General features: G+C 37.6%; 1 protein-coding gene across 3 annotated transcripts in view; it reads right to left on the bottom strand.

Annotated features, from left to right (window-relative positions):
- AFG2A (AFG2 AAA ATPase homolog A) overlaps positions 1–15,493 on the bottom strand; it is a 334,449-nt gene that overhangs the window by 305,685 nt on the left and 13,271 nt on the right. For all 3 annotated transcript variants that reach the window (XM_082639000.1, XM_082638999.1, XM_082639001.1), the window contains exons 6-9: positions 14,796–14,925; positions 14,465–14,521; positions 12,637–12,760; positions 9,943–10,198 (exon numbers count right to left, since the gene is read on the bottom strand). In XM_082639000.1, the coding sequence (XP_082495126.1) occupies positions 9,943–10,198; positions 12,637–12,760; positions 14,465–14,521; positions 14,796–14,925 (567 nt within the window). The remainder of the gene's footprint in view (positions 1–9,942; positions 10,199–12,636; positions 12,761–14,464; positions 14,522–14,795; positions 14,926–15,493) is intronic.

Below are 15,493 nucleotides of genomic sequence, written 5' to 3' on the forward strand. Positions count from 1 at the left end.
TGCGCATCCGGAGCCTGTGCTCCGCAACGGGAGAGGCCACAACAGTGAGAGGCCCGCATACCGCAAAAAAAAAGAAAAAAAAAAAAAAAAAAAAAAAAAAAAAAAAAAAAAAGAAAAGCTCATTCTTACATAAATAGTATCTAGTACTTCATTGGGACACTACTGTTCAAAAGGCCCTGGCCAAACAACTCCCAAACAAAACACAACCCCAGGTTGTTTCCAGCCCATTGGGAATGAAGCCGTGTGCAGAAAATTCTGTGATGCTAAGCTTAAATTATTGGACATCATCATTCCTCAGGACGCCATACTAGAATCTATGGCAATAAATTAAATTTTTTAAAATACACATATTTTTATAAACCAGAAGTAAACAATTAACTAGAGGAGCAAATGGACACATGTACATCGTCAAGGAATACAGCTTAGGGCAAGCAATCTATAACATTTCCTTTCATTACTAAGTTTAATTTTAAAAATGTAAACAAAAACAGAAGCAATACAACTATGTTAAGAAACACAGCTTTGAAACAAAAAAACAGGTGTAGCTAACTAAATGTGTCATTTTGCTTTCATTATTTTATGTTCTAATGATCTCAAAAGTTTTGAAATGGGAAACAAGTTGCAACGAAGAGAACAAACGGCAAAATGCCCCAGGCAAGCCTAATGCCAACACATTCTTTCCGGTATATGACATGTTCTCCTCAAGCCCCACATCACTATCCAGATATAATCACTTCTAGACAAGAGCAATTACTCTAAATTCATGCTCTTCAAGACCATCTGCTCCATATTCAATCAACAAACATCTTGCTCCACGCATATGGCATCCTACAATTTTAGACTTAATGCTTGCTAAATAATGATGTTATTTTTTGAGCATGCAATTAAGTCCCTTCCTTAGAAACTAAAATTCATCACAGGAGTAATAATGTTTTTTAGAATTATTATCTACCCTACAGACAATTATATAAAGAAGTAACATGAAACATGGGCATCTGGATCTCAGACTTGAATTGTAAAAGTTAGGCATAAAATTTCTGAATAGTATATTCAGGCAAATGAAGACTGAAAGCAACTATAAAAATCTAAGTCTCTCTTTTTAAAATATACTTTCCTCAAAATATCAGAATTCCAGAAATGTTTTATCTGGAGTCTTTGCTCTCCCTCAACTCAGTATTAAGTATAGACAAGGTGATAAGTATTACTTGATATATTACTGGGAGAGTTCCATTTCTCACTCCTTATTCATAGAAAAGAAATTAAACAGAATACTCTCAAAGAGGGTATTGTGGTTCTTGCATTATTTATATTACAAATGATTGGTATAACTTAGACTGACTGCAGAAGCCAGGTCTATTGAGAATCCCCTATCACTTTAAAAAATTGCTTTTAAAAGTAACAGCACTATGGAAAGCACCCTGGTGTCAAGACATGAATCTTGGGCCAAGACTTCACTAACTGCTTAAGCTTGGATGGATCACACAGTCTGTACTCATCTGTGAAATAAGGGAATGTACTAAATGATTTCTTATAGGGTCTTCTAGTTCTAAAACGACAGAATTAATTCACTTAACCAGTCCCAGGTTTTAACAAACTTTCCTAAAAATACAGCTTAGTTTCAAAATTTTAATATCAAATTATTTATTACCTGGCTTACCAACCCTATTAAAATGCAGAGTTAGGGGCTTCCCTGGTGGCGCAGTGGTTGAGAGTCCACCTGCCGATGCAGGGGACACGGGTTCGTGCCCCAGTCCGGGAGGATCCCACATGCCACGGAGCGGCTAGGCCCATGAGCCATGGCCATTGAGCCTGCGCGTCCGGAGCCTGTGCTCCGCAACGGGAGAGGCCACAACAGTGAGAGGCCCGCGTACCGCAAAAAAAAAAAAAAAAATGCAGAGTTAGGAACAAAAAGGATAGTTTGCTTACAGCATAATTCTTATGCCAACAGAGGTTGAAGATCTATGGCTTGGTGGTCTAGAGCAAGGTCCAGGTAAGAGGAGAGGAACCAGGAAAATAATGAAGGAATATAGTCTGATATGATTTTGACTTGGGGAGTGGGGGGGCAGGCCAACTGTATTTGTCCTTTTTGGAAGGTACAAAAACTCTAAATAACACACCATTAAAACTGAAAAAATAATTCACAGTCACTATCTCTGTTCCTTCAACTTTCAATAACCCCTCAATTTATTGCGATCTACTAGAACTACTCTCTTGCAAGGCCCTCGTGACCACCTAAGTACTAAGCACTTGATGTCACTGTGGTCTCTATACTGTCGATCCTGGCCCCACTATTTATTTCCTGTGTGATCTTGATGAAGTTCCATAACCTCTCTGACCTAAGTTTCTTCACCTATAAAATGAAGATAACCATATAAGGAATGCTGTAAGAAATCATTAACATGTGTGAAGGCACTTCAAACAATGGATGACACATTGTAAGTACTCAATTAGTGGTAACTAATAATATATTATTTCTAATTACTTCCTCCCTGAATCTTCCCTCATTTGAGTCACCACTTTTCTGGGGTTCTCTTCCCACCCTCTAGCCACTCCTCAGTCTCCTATACCAGATTTTTCCTAACAATTCAACCTTTGAATGGTGGTATTCCCCAGGATCCCTTCTTTCCTCAGTAGCAGGCTAAAACCTCCCTGATCCTTCACAAATACAACACAACATATTATAATTTTACCTGTTACACTGCTGCACTTCTCTGTGCATCTTGAGCTCTAAGAGGAGAAAGTCCAAGTCTCTCTTATTCACTGAGGTAGTCCCAGCACCAAGTGCAGTGCCTGGCTCAATAAATGAACGAACAAATGAACTCTGTTCATTCTAAGTGACTTCATTCATTTCAGTGGCTTCAGTCATAATCTAACTGGTGCCAACTCACTAAAACAGAGATCTAACCAAGACTCTCATCTCCAAAACCTGCAATTCAAAATCCTGCAGCTTAGACAACGTAAACAATAAAGAGGGGTAGAAGGTGGAGGACAGAGTGGGCAGGAAGAAGACATCGCAACAGTCCAGACAAGAGCAACGAAAAATAGTTAAAAAAATTTTTTAAAGCTGAAACTCTGAATAAATTTTGAAAATAGAGCGACAGGATTTGATAAAGAGTAACAAAAAAAGGAATCAAGAATAACTCTTAGAAGTAACTTTCTTTTAGAAAGACTGATTTTTTTTTTTTTTTTTTTTTTTTTTGCGGTATGCGGGCCTCTCACTGTTGTGGCCTCTCCCGTTGCGGAGCACAGGCTCCAGACGCGCAGGCCCAGCGGCCATGGCTCACGGGCCCAGCCGCTCCGCGGCATATGGGATCCTCCCAGACCGGGGCACGAACCCGTATCCCCTGCATCGGCAGGCGGACTCTCAACCACTGCGCCACCAGGGAGGCCCTGATTTTTTTTTTTTTAATTAGAAAGAAAACCTTTCCTTAGGTTTTCTACTTTTATAGCCTTGGCAAGGCAACTCAGAAAATTTTCCACTAGTGAAGTACATAGGATATATCACTTAGAGCTTAAACAGAATCAAAACTACCACTTGTTTTTCTGAAACAAACCACTCAGCTCCAGTCATTTCAAATGAACAGCAGAACTAACATGAAGATACCCAATTCACTGACCAAAAAAAATTCTACTTCTCATATAATATCCATAATGTTTATGCAGTAGGAAAAATCCTAACATCACAAATATAACTATATTTCAGAATTACAAAACAGAGGGGAAAATTCATTGCTGTATGATATTATATTGCATAATTACTGCCTATTTATCCACCTACAATAATGAATAAAGATATGATCCCTTATAAAATGCATTAATTAGAGTGATAATCGTGATACATACATCAATTTAATTTTGTTGCTCTACTGCAGGGCTACAGTGGACTCACATGTGGGACGACGTGGGTAGGGGAGGGAAGAGACTGTAACTCTGACTATGTATGACAGGAGAGCTCTCACATTCAGCAAGAAAATCTGTCAGGGAGGAACCCCCAAAATAAGCCATATCTATCTCTAGTCTGCATATTTCTATTGATGGACAAGACTTTTACCGATCCAGATTCAGTAAAAGTCACTACCCTAGCAAGGTAAAGGATTCTGCTAGACTTCCCTGATACCACTTGTACTAGAGTAACCAAATACTTCATAAAATCAGGAATACTGTCAAAATTCAAATAAGTACCTACCAGAGAAGTGCATAAATACACATAAAATATGAAAAAAAATTTTTTTAAAAGAGAGAAAGTGACACTTACCAAAGGCCTGTATAAACCATGAACACTGCTGTCAGGCTATACTTCTAAACCTCATAAGAACTCTTTTAAAAATGTTATCCAAAAAAAAAAAAAGTTATCCCTATTTAGCAGGTGAGGAAAGAGTTCAAGAGATTAAATGGCTTGCCCAGTGACTCTCAGCTGATAAGGGGTAGTGCTAGCATTTGAAACTAGAGCTCACCATAAGCTTTCCACAAAATCCTACTATTTCCCTGGACCTTATTTAAAAATATTGAATTTTTACAGAATCAACATTTTAATTCTAACTTAGAAAATAACATTGGCAGAATTCAAAAATGGTAGAAAATGTTAGAAAAAGAACCTTTCTTAAGAACTGGACTGTACATAGGAGATCCTCCATAAATTCCTGTTCAAATAAGCTAGTGAAGGGTGGGAGGAAGGACTAACAGCTATAAATATCTGAGAAAGCTGCTACAAGACAGATAACATTTTCCATTTCACAAGAAGTTATGTTATAATAATTAGATTCAGTATTTTTACTAGACCTACGTAAGTGTAATAATGACAAAATCATTGTTTAAATAAGAGTTTTAATTCTTCCTGTTCTGTGACGGTATCTTATCAAGGCCCAAGCATTTGGTATGAACATGTTGAAATGATGTGTAATCAACAAGGATGCTAAAGATAAATTCTTAGAGATGTGAAGCAAATGCTTCCTTCCACTGTTAACAAAATGACCGAGTCCTCTTCTTGAAGAAATCAAGCTCTATTTATATTCACTCTCCTGAAATGGCACAGGCAGCCTTAGAAGGATAAGTTTATAATAAATCCCTGCATTTGGAAAACACTGTTGCTAAGCATCTTCTAACATTCAGCAGAGTTTATATAATTCATGTCTCCACTGCATAATTAACATTTCATGTTTTCTAAAAAAGTGTGGTATGCTTATCTATGTTGTTAATTTAAAACATTATAAATTTTGAGGGAATAAAAGGTTATGCAACTAATTAATTAGAAAGGCAGCCTAATCCCAGGAGGGATAAAAACATAGACATCAAATGTCAGGATGTGTCAGAGTTGAGCTTATAAACAGCTTGTCTGCTTGAGATAAAACATTTCAAAATGCAGCTGCTCTTTGCTTAAAAAGGTGAGCTACAAAACATTAGGCTTTTGGACAAGTCACGACTTATCAAACCACACTCTAGCCCAAAAATTAATTATAAAGAAAACATAACATTCGAAAATCAGTTTCACACCCAACCCTCAACATTAAACATTATATCTGCTCAGATAATAAGAGATCCAATTGTTGAAAGCAATACTACAGTAGTATTTCCAACTTTCTTATTTGTTATGGAGACAAAGTTTAAAAATACGGAAAATATTCAGTAACACCAGAATAAAAGGTTAGAAAAGTTGAGAGTAATCACACTGCAAAAGACACAGCATCACCTTTACAAACTCTGGAATAGATTGCAAACCTTCCATCCTCTGGAAAAGAATGCACAAACATATATACTACAAGGATTTTGATATTTTGTATTAATAACCCACAAACAATAACCTTAAGATTAACAAAACAATCAGTAACATAGTTCACTTAGGTTTCATGAAATTCTGAATCACTTCAATGTATGTAACTACTAGACACCTGTGCACCATTTTTATTAAAAATGGCAGAGCTTCCCCAACTAGAAGGCAGTCCAGGAAAAAGGAAAACCACCAACAGCCAACACACAAAAAGCTCAAAAAACATACATATCCACAAATCATAAGCAAGCAAATGTTCTAAGAAAAACACATGTCTACATTTTTACTTGTATTCTTAATTGTTAATCCTTAACTATTTCCTTAATTGTGGCTTTCTATCTTTCAGAATTATTTTTCATTTTAAAGTTTTATTCAGAACCATTATATATACCTGCAAGACAAACTTGGACACTCATTTTCTCCTACAGTCAGAGACTAAAATGATACAGTAGTTTAGAATAGTACATTACTATCACATAAAAACTCTAGGAAGAAACTCAACACTATCAGTGAGAGAGTCAGAATTACATTACCTAAACTTAATGCAGTTATTTAAATCAGTTACAGAGAATCTCCAAAAATCGGAGAGCTGGTTGGCCTAGATCAGTGGTTCTCAAAGGGTAGCCTTTGGACCAGCAGCACTGATTATCACGTGTAACTTGACAGAAATGCAAATTATTGTACCCCAGCTGGACCTACTAAACCAGTAGCATGCAGCCCAGAATTGTGTTTTAACAAGCTCTACAAGTGATTCTTATACAGGTTTAAGGCAGGAGAACCACTGGCCTAAATTAATGATACACTTCCTGTTCACAGGGAAGTACAAGACTGGCTACTTCAAATCACTTGGAAGACATTATAAATACTGATTCCAGTTCCCCACCTTCTTTATTCAATTAAGTATGGAAAGTGAGTGAGAGAGAGAGAGAGAGAGAGAGAGAGAGAGAGAGAGAGAGAGTGTGTGTGTGTGTGTGTGCGTGCACCTGCATGGGAGCATGCATGGCTTCCCAGGTGAACCTGAGGCATAATGAGGTTTTAAGAACCAATGACCTGGGCTTCCCTGGTGGTACAGTGGTTGAGAGTCTGCCTGGCGATGCAGGGGACACGGGTTCGTGCCCCGGTCCGGGAAGATCCCACATGCCACGGAATGGCTGGGCCCGTGAGCCATGGCCGCTGAGCCTGTGTGTCCGGAGCCTGTGCTCCACAATGGGAGAGGCCACAACGGTGAGAGGCCCGTGTACAGCAAAAAAAAAAAAAGAACCAATGACCTGGGAATTCCCTGGTGGTCCAGTGGTTAAGAATCCGCCTTCTGTTGCAGGGGACACAGGTTTGAACCCTGGTCGGGAAACTAAGATCCCACATGGGCAGGGCAACTAAGCCCGGGTGCCTCAACTACTGAGCCAGTGCGCCTCAACTAGAGAGCCCAGGTGCTCTGGAGCCCGTGCGCCACAAGGAAGATCCCATGTGATTCAACTAAGACCCAACACAGCCAAAAATAAATAAAATAAATATTTAAAAAGTTAAAAAACAAAAACAGGGGTTCCTACCTTTAAAAAAAAAAAAGAACCAGTGACCTATGTCAGTGGCTCTCAAAGTGTGGTCCCCACACCAGCAGCATCAGCAACAGCATCAGCTGGGAACACGTTAGGAATTCACAGGTACCAGCCCAGACCTACTGAATCAGAAACTCTGGGAATAGGGCACAGCCAGCCATCTATAGTTTACCAGGTTCTCCAGGTGATTCTGATGCACGATAAAATCTGAGAACCTCAACTCCAAGTGATCTGTCTGGAATTGAGAACATGTGAAATGAATCTGAATTCTGCAGAAAAGAATAAATAAGAGAATTAACTTGTGTACTCAGGAATACATCTCTTGGAGCTGGAGTCTCTCACTTTCCTCACAAATTTGGAGGTCAAGGTGACTTACTTCCCAGATAAGCCAGTAGGAATTCTCAAGCTGTCCACTTAAACACAGCACAACTGGTGAACAATGAAAATGCCTCCTAAAAAGCACTGGGGTTTTTTTTGGTTTTTTTTTTTTGGCGGTACACGGGCCTCTCAATGCTGTGGCCTCTCCCGTTGCGGAGCACAGGCTCCGGACACGCAGGCTCAGTGGCCACGGCTCACGGGCCCAGCCGCTCCGCAGCATGTGGGATCTTCCTGGACCGCGGCATGAATCCGTGTCCCCTTGCATCGGCAGGCGGACTCTCAACCACTGCGCCACCAGGGAAGCCCAAAAAGCACCGGTTTTAAGCAAGATGTATTTAAAGTCCACAGTCAGAACCATAGCTGAGAAATCTTGTCAGTGGGAAGCCAAAAATTGACTGGAAATGTTCAAAAAAATAGCAGCAGTTATTTAAGGCACCACAGAACACTACCTTGTCTATTGCCACATAACCACTCGGAGTTGTTTCCTTAGCACAGAGCAGGGATTTCTAAAGGCAAGAAAGGCCAGGAGGGGATGAAGCTCAACAGGGGTTTAAAGACAAAACTAAACTCAACTCTGAAGTGAATAAATATTTTTATTACTCTACCAAGAGGAGTGGAGTGGTAATTACGTCTCATTATGTCTCCCAGTTTTCACATACATTTCTCAAATACTTACTGAGCATATTGTCTCTAAATATTAAAATTTTACCATGACTCTTTTTGTAAAAAATATGATTCTAAATTTGTGTGTAATCTAAGGTCAGTGTAATAATTGTGACTGCTTCTACTTGTCCAAGGATACTTACTATGTTAAAAAAAAAAGGGGGGGGGGCACAGCAGTTCAAACTTCCCTAGGCAGTCATTTTAAAAGACTAGGAGCCATTCAACTCTTCCCCTAATAACTCCTCTAAATTTGAATTTAGTTAGAAGGCAACATTAAATGTTCAATTCTTTTTATCTAGAACTAGGAGAATACGTAGTTCAAATTTACTATATAGCTGAGTTTTTTCTTCTTATGCTCAATGCACACATTAGGGGTGCCCTTGTATATCCAATAAGTGAGATATGCCCATTCTATAGCATTTGGAGCAAAATTCTACTATTTTTAATGCTTATAGAGTTTGAGTTGTTTTATCTTTCCTTCTGAGTCACACTATTAACCAAATGTATAAGTTAATCAAGTCCTTAGTCAGACTGTTTCAATGAGAAAATGCAGTTAACTTCACAATCAGCATTAGTCTGCTTTGTAGCATTATTTCTAAGAACACTGTGGGAGAAAGCCCTGACTAACCACCTAAGTTTAAATCATTCAGACAAACAGGCACAAAAGAGAAGGCAATGAAGAGTGGAAAAGCCAGGTGTATGAAAGTAGCTAATGAGGCCAGGCCAGGTTTAGTGCCTAACTTGGGTACTTCCTTGTTATGTTCTAGTTCATCCTATCCTTCCTATCCTTCTTCCCTCCCCCCTTCCTTTCTTCCCTTCTTTTTTTCCATTTCTTTCTTCTTCTCCCTTATATCCAAGGAGTGTCATATGTACAAAGGCACTTAAGTATCATCTACCACAACCCCCTCAATTTACAAATGGAAAAAACTAAGGCTCAGATAAGGCAAAGAACTCGCCCAAGACCACAAGCCTGATTTTAAAGGTATTTTCTACTCAAAATCCATTTTCTACTATACACCCCTGCCTCTTTAGAAAAATCTCTTGCAAAAATTCTAGCACACTGTTCTTAAGCTTTATTCTGCTATATAAAGTTAGAGAACACCACTGCATAACACAACATACACTAGTATTTAAGACAGTATACACAAAACTACATATTTTCCCTACTGGACACTTTAATTTTAAGACTAATCTTTTTAAAAATTACCTTCTCAAAATCTGATTCACTGCTAGATTAGGGGAAACAGAAGATCAGTTAAATACCTGAAAATTTGAAATTATTAAGTCATATTAACAGCAGTTAATATTTATTTACTGCTTGTATATGCCAAGTACATCCTTTTTTATGTGTATATTTTTTATGTGTATATTTTTATTTTTAGGTAGAGGGATTAAGAGTGATTCTTATTTCATTTTTATAGTTTTCTGAATTATCCAGATTTTTTTCATAAAACATATATTTTATGATTAGAAAAAAAATTAGCTATTTCCATTAGGAAATAAGTGAGATATAAATTATCAGTTTGTAAATAAACCAGTTATTAAATCCATCAGTACAGAATCGCTACAGCAAATCACTCTCACCTGCTTCATTACACAACGCTTTCAAGTCTGCTCCAACGTATCCATGAGCATTATTTGCCAGCTGTAGCAATTCAGCTTCAGTGAGCAAATGGGGCACTCTTCGAAGCAGTTTCTGGAGGATATCTAGCCGGTCTTGTGCATTCGGAACGCCAATCTCAATTTCTTTATCAAACCGTCCAGGTCTTCGGAGTGCAGCATCCAAAGCATGGGGGCGATTTGTGGCCCCAAGAACCAACACCTGTCCTTCACTTCCTTCCTAACAAAACAAAATTAAAATATATTACAGGGGCTTCCCTGGTGGCGCAGCGGTTGAGAGTCTGCCTGCCGATGCAGGAGACATGGGTTCGTGCCCCGGTCCGGGAAAATCTCACATGCCGCGGAGCGGCTGGGCCCGTGAGCCACGGCCGCTGAGCCTGCGCATCCGGAGCCTGTGCTCCGCAACGGGAGAGGCCACAGCAGTGAGAGGCCCGCGTACCACACACACACACACACACACACACACACACACACAAAATATATATATATATATATACACACACACACACACATATTCTTCTAAAAGTAAAAAAATAAAAAAATTATGCACTCGCTATATAGACAAGGATAGATCTAACTGTCCAGGCTGCTAAGTCCTATCCCTTATTTCTCAAATTTTGTCATTCATCCCATATTTCCCAAAGCTCAGTCTAAATTCTCCCTTACCTAGAAAGTTTTCCAATACTTAACTCTCTATCTACTGTAAGTGATGTCTCTCCCACTTCTAGCATCTTAACTACACAATTCTCATGAATAACAACATATATACCCTATACCATATAGTTTTAAGTTGTTTAATTGTTTTAAGTTGTCCTTTTCCCTACTTGAAAGCAAAGATTATGACCTACACGTTTCAAACAGAACAAGGCTCTATTACGCAGTTGTCTAAGAAATCTTCCTCACATTCACACTGTTTCTATTTTGTTTTGATAAATATTCAAATTCCTGAAAATACACACAACAATATAACCAACATCCAAGTATCAGACACCCTTGAATACATACGGATTTTTACTCTGAGAATAAAATTTGGAACAACAAATTATAAAGAACTGTGTTCACAATGAGCCACCTGTAGAAATTAGCCAACATTCTACTCAGAAGACCCAAGTGTAATCTCACAGAGACAAGCTTAACTGGAATGTGATTTGAAGTAAGAAAACTCAAACCTAATCAACTATACTGGATGTGCCAACAGGAAGTGCACGGATTACAGTGAATCTATGAATTATGAGTTTAGAAGACAAAAATACAGGCCCTTAAACATTTTCAGGCTAAAACATCAGTGTCACATGCTCCCAGTCCTGCCCAAAGGCAAGAACATAAGTTCACAGCACGTCTATCCCAGTGGCAGAGAAAGAGGTAGCAATGACGTAGTAATTAAGATCCTCCAACACAGAGCCTCCTGATTTCCTACTCACCAAAGTCCATTCTAATTGTAATACAGCTCTCCACATATATTTTTCTTCAGGATGAAAAGAGAGCCGTTCATAAACTAAGTATTTGGTCAGCTTAATAATTATATTTTTCTTTTTCTTTTTTAAAACTCTTTTCATTGAAGTATAGTTGATAATAATTATACTTCTTATCATAAATGGACGAACTGGTGTCCCAGTTTATGTATCAGTCTCTTGTGAGTGTTGTTACTATGGATCTATCCTCAGAGCTCCACTATCTCCAACATACTAACAACACTGAATCCTCCAGCTCTCTAAGTCAGGACTGAACCTGGGACATTATGATCACACCTAGGTAGTGCCCTAAGACTGAGAACCAGATGGTAATCCAGCTTCCTGCAGGTTACAACCCTTCTCTTATGTTACTCTTAAAATTGTAACACAGGTTAGCAACCAATAGAGACAATACCAAACGTTCCCATCATTTTCACATGTTCAGTTTCTACCAACAGTCAGTAAAACCAAAAAGTTCGAATTGTCCAGTTTTTCAATGTGCAAAAGACTAGGGACTCCATGATTTCTAAAATTTCTTTTGGTTCTGACATATTATGATTCTAAAAATATGAGTTATTTACAATCTTGTATAAGAAGTGTATTCTTCTGATAAATGCCTAACAGGAGTCTGAGAGAATTTTTCTTCATTCCTCTTCCCTATTAGTCCTATGGATCTCCCTTTCATAATCAGCATATAGTTTTTATTAATATAAGACTGTATGCACTATTAAAGAATCTGGTAACATGAGTAAATTCTTTTTAAATGTTGTACAAACACATTTCCCATTATTCTCACTTCCTGTCCTTTCACTTGCCCAACTTAGAGCCCCCAAAGAATCAATTTTTACAAGAGTAATAAGACTTACTCATGAAATTTCTTAGCAAATTCCCCTTAAATTTAATTGCTAAATTTTCCTTACTGACTTGGGCTTCAGGTTTTTAGGTTAATACCATTTATTATAAATCTATCATTGTATATAATTTTATATGCTAGAAAAATATGCCAGGTTATACTGTCCTAGCTGTTACTAAGAAATCATGAAGAAAATTATTTTATGGGTCTTTCCTCTAGTTTTTACAGCTAATATTTCTTCCTTACCCTAGAGTATCCAAAAAACTCAGACATATTTGACAGTTTTTGCCACTACATGCATATTATTAAGAAAATAGCCCCTCCTACAGAAATCAATACTGGTGCTGTACTTACTGAACCAATACCATCCATCAGTGTTAAGAGTGAAGCTACAACTCTTTTCTCCACTTCATTCTGAGCCCCTTCTCTTTTAGGGCAGAGTGCATCCAGCTCATCAATAAAAATAATTGATGGGTGCCTAAAAATAAACAAGTAAAATGAATTCTCTAATATATATTTAATTTTTAAATGATATGTTGCACTGCAGTTAAAAAATTGAAATTGTTTTAATTTTTTGACTGAAATGCAATGCATCAAATTTAGGACTTAATTAATAATATTAAAGACAAAAGCAATAAGATGTTAAGCTGAAAAATCTTAGATTAATTCTAGCCTAAATTATTAACTCACCAATATCACATTCTAGTAGATCTGCCCTCAATAAAAAGCAGAGTACTGAGAACACGTATTGCTCATGAGATGACAGTCTATGCCCAGACAGAACTTGCCCACTAATGCTCACTAAATTGCTATGCCTGGATCAATTCAGAAGCTGAGGCCAGTGATGCTATTCCTTGGAGACGGTTTAAAGTTCCAAGGGATAGAAAGTAGAAATGCTCTTTTTAAAAAATCTACTAAAAAAACAACTTTCAAGATGACCAATTCTCCCATACAAAGATGTAAATTCTCTCCTAAGAGGAAGTCTCAACTTCCAGTAACAAATTAATAGTGACAACAGGGCTTCCCTGGTGGCGCAGTGGTTGAGAGTCCACCTGCTGATGCAGGGGACACGGGTTCGTGTCCCGGTCCGGGAAGATCCCACATGCCGCGGAGCAGCTAGGCCCGTGAGCCATGGCCGCTGAGCCGGCGCATCCGGAGCCTGTGCTCCGCAACGGGAGAGGCCACAACAGTGAGAGGCCCGCGTACCGCAAAAAAAAAAAAATAGTAACAAAAACATAGTAAACAATAAGGTATACCACTGGTTCTCAAATCTTCAGTATTTGGAGTAAAGACTACTTATTTTATCTACTGGGGGAAAAAAAACTTTAAAAATGGAAGTTTTGATAAGAGAGCAGTAATTATGGTAGGTTACATACCAAAACAATGGAAGAGACATAGCCATATTATGAATAAAACTACATAAGACCAAGTTACAGGCCACTCGTTAATACTCCTTGCAACGTAACAATGGTAGCCTAAACTGAGAAATGATTAGTAAGAATCATTTTTAAAGCAAAAGATTTGTCACTTTGAAGCAAACTGTAATAAAACAAAGTTTTAAGCCTAAAGGGCAACTGTAATAGTCTATTGAGATTAGATGTACCCAAAAGAAAGAAAATCATAAATTTATATGCTCAAGCAAATTCACATGACTTATCAGACAGCACTGTCTTAATTCTTTTACCTTATGTAATTTTTAAAATTGAGATATTGACATATAACATTACTTTCAGTTACACAACATAATGATTCAACATTTGTATATATGTATCATGAAACGATTACCACAATAATTCTAATTCATGTTGTCTCCGTACAGTTATAAAATTATTTTTCTTATAATGAGAACTGTTAAAATCTACTCTCTTTGCAACTTTCAAATGTGCAATACAGTACTATTAACTACAGTCACCATGCTATAGATAACAACCCCATGATTAATTTTATAACTGGAAGTTTGTACCTTTTGCTACGTTATGTAATTTAATAACTTATTTCTCACATTTCCAAAACAATATTAGAATTAGATTAGATAGAACCTCATTAAACTTACAATCTACTTCCAGTGCTATCACTATTATTTTTGTTCTATTCTTTCATGCTTCGTATAAAGTACTACTATCTCTAGTTTCATTAATACAGCCTTGACTACTAATTCCAAACATCCAAAAATAAAGAATACCGCAGAGTGGCTTCAGCAAATATCTGACGTAACCTTGCTTCAGTCTCCCCATAGAATCTGTAACAAATAAAATACATATAAGGACCAACTCTTATCATTTTTAAAGCTCTGTCTATAAAAGCTCACCTGACTTTTCAAATTTTCCACATTACTTAATACTACTTTCAAAAATTATTTTCCAAACTTAATGTTTATACACATTAAAAAAAGCAAATTTAAAATATTTCAATGTGTGAAATATCCAGACAGAATACTATTGAGCCATTTTTTAAAAACCACATTTAGAAGTATATCTAATAATATTGTTTGGTCTATTAAATTATGCACTTACTTGCTAATAATTTCTGGGCCATTAATTACAGAAACATAGGCACCAACTTCATTAGCAACAGCCCTGGCAATCATTGTCTTTCCAGTACCTGGAGGGCCATAGAGCAACACTCCTCTAGGGGGAGGAATTCCTAGAAGAAAAAGCAGAGAACACTGGATGCAGCATTACTAGGTTGCTTGTAAGTGTTGTCATATGACTTCAAACAGGAGTTATAAAATAAATTTACCTTGCACAAAAACTAAAGTAAGAGTCAGAACTTCCCTTTCCCCATAGAAAAATGTACTAACTAGCCCAAACGCTGATCTCAAGCAATGACTTTTTCTCTGTAGACCCAACCAGGCCAGACTGGTTAGTAAAAAAAACTGGTTTAACACCCACACTGTTGACATGCCCCATCCCACACAGCACAGTTCAATGATCAAAAAACAAAGCCTGAACAACAAGAAGGGCATCCAAAATAAGCCACCAACCCCAATTTTTATCCAACTAGCCATCTCAGAGTATATAAGCCTTACCAGGGTTCATTTTATATGTGAATCCAAGTATTCATTATATATATAGATATAGATATAGATATTCATGAAAAAAGAAAAGGCAAAAAGCAGAGAAAGACACAGTATGCACCAAATGTATGCAGAGGATCTGGGCTGTTAACAATGCAGAAGAAGCCCTGAGTTTTCTAAAAGCCAAGTCACTCC

Source organism: Mesoplodon mirus, assembly GCF_964341445.2.
Source record: "Mesoplodon mirus genome assembly, chromosome: 2".
NCBI classification, from domain to species: Eukaryota; Metazoa; Chordata; class Mammalia; order Artiodactyla; family Ziphiidae; genus Mesoplodon; species Mesoplodon mirus.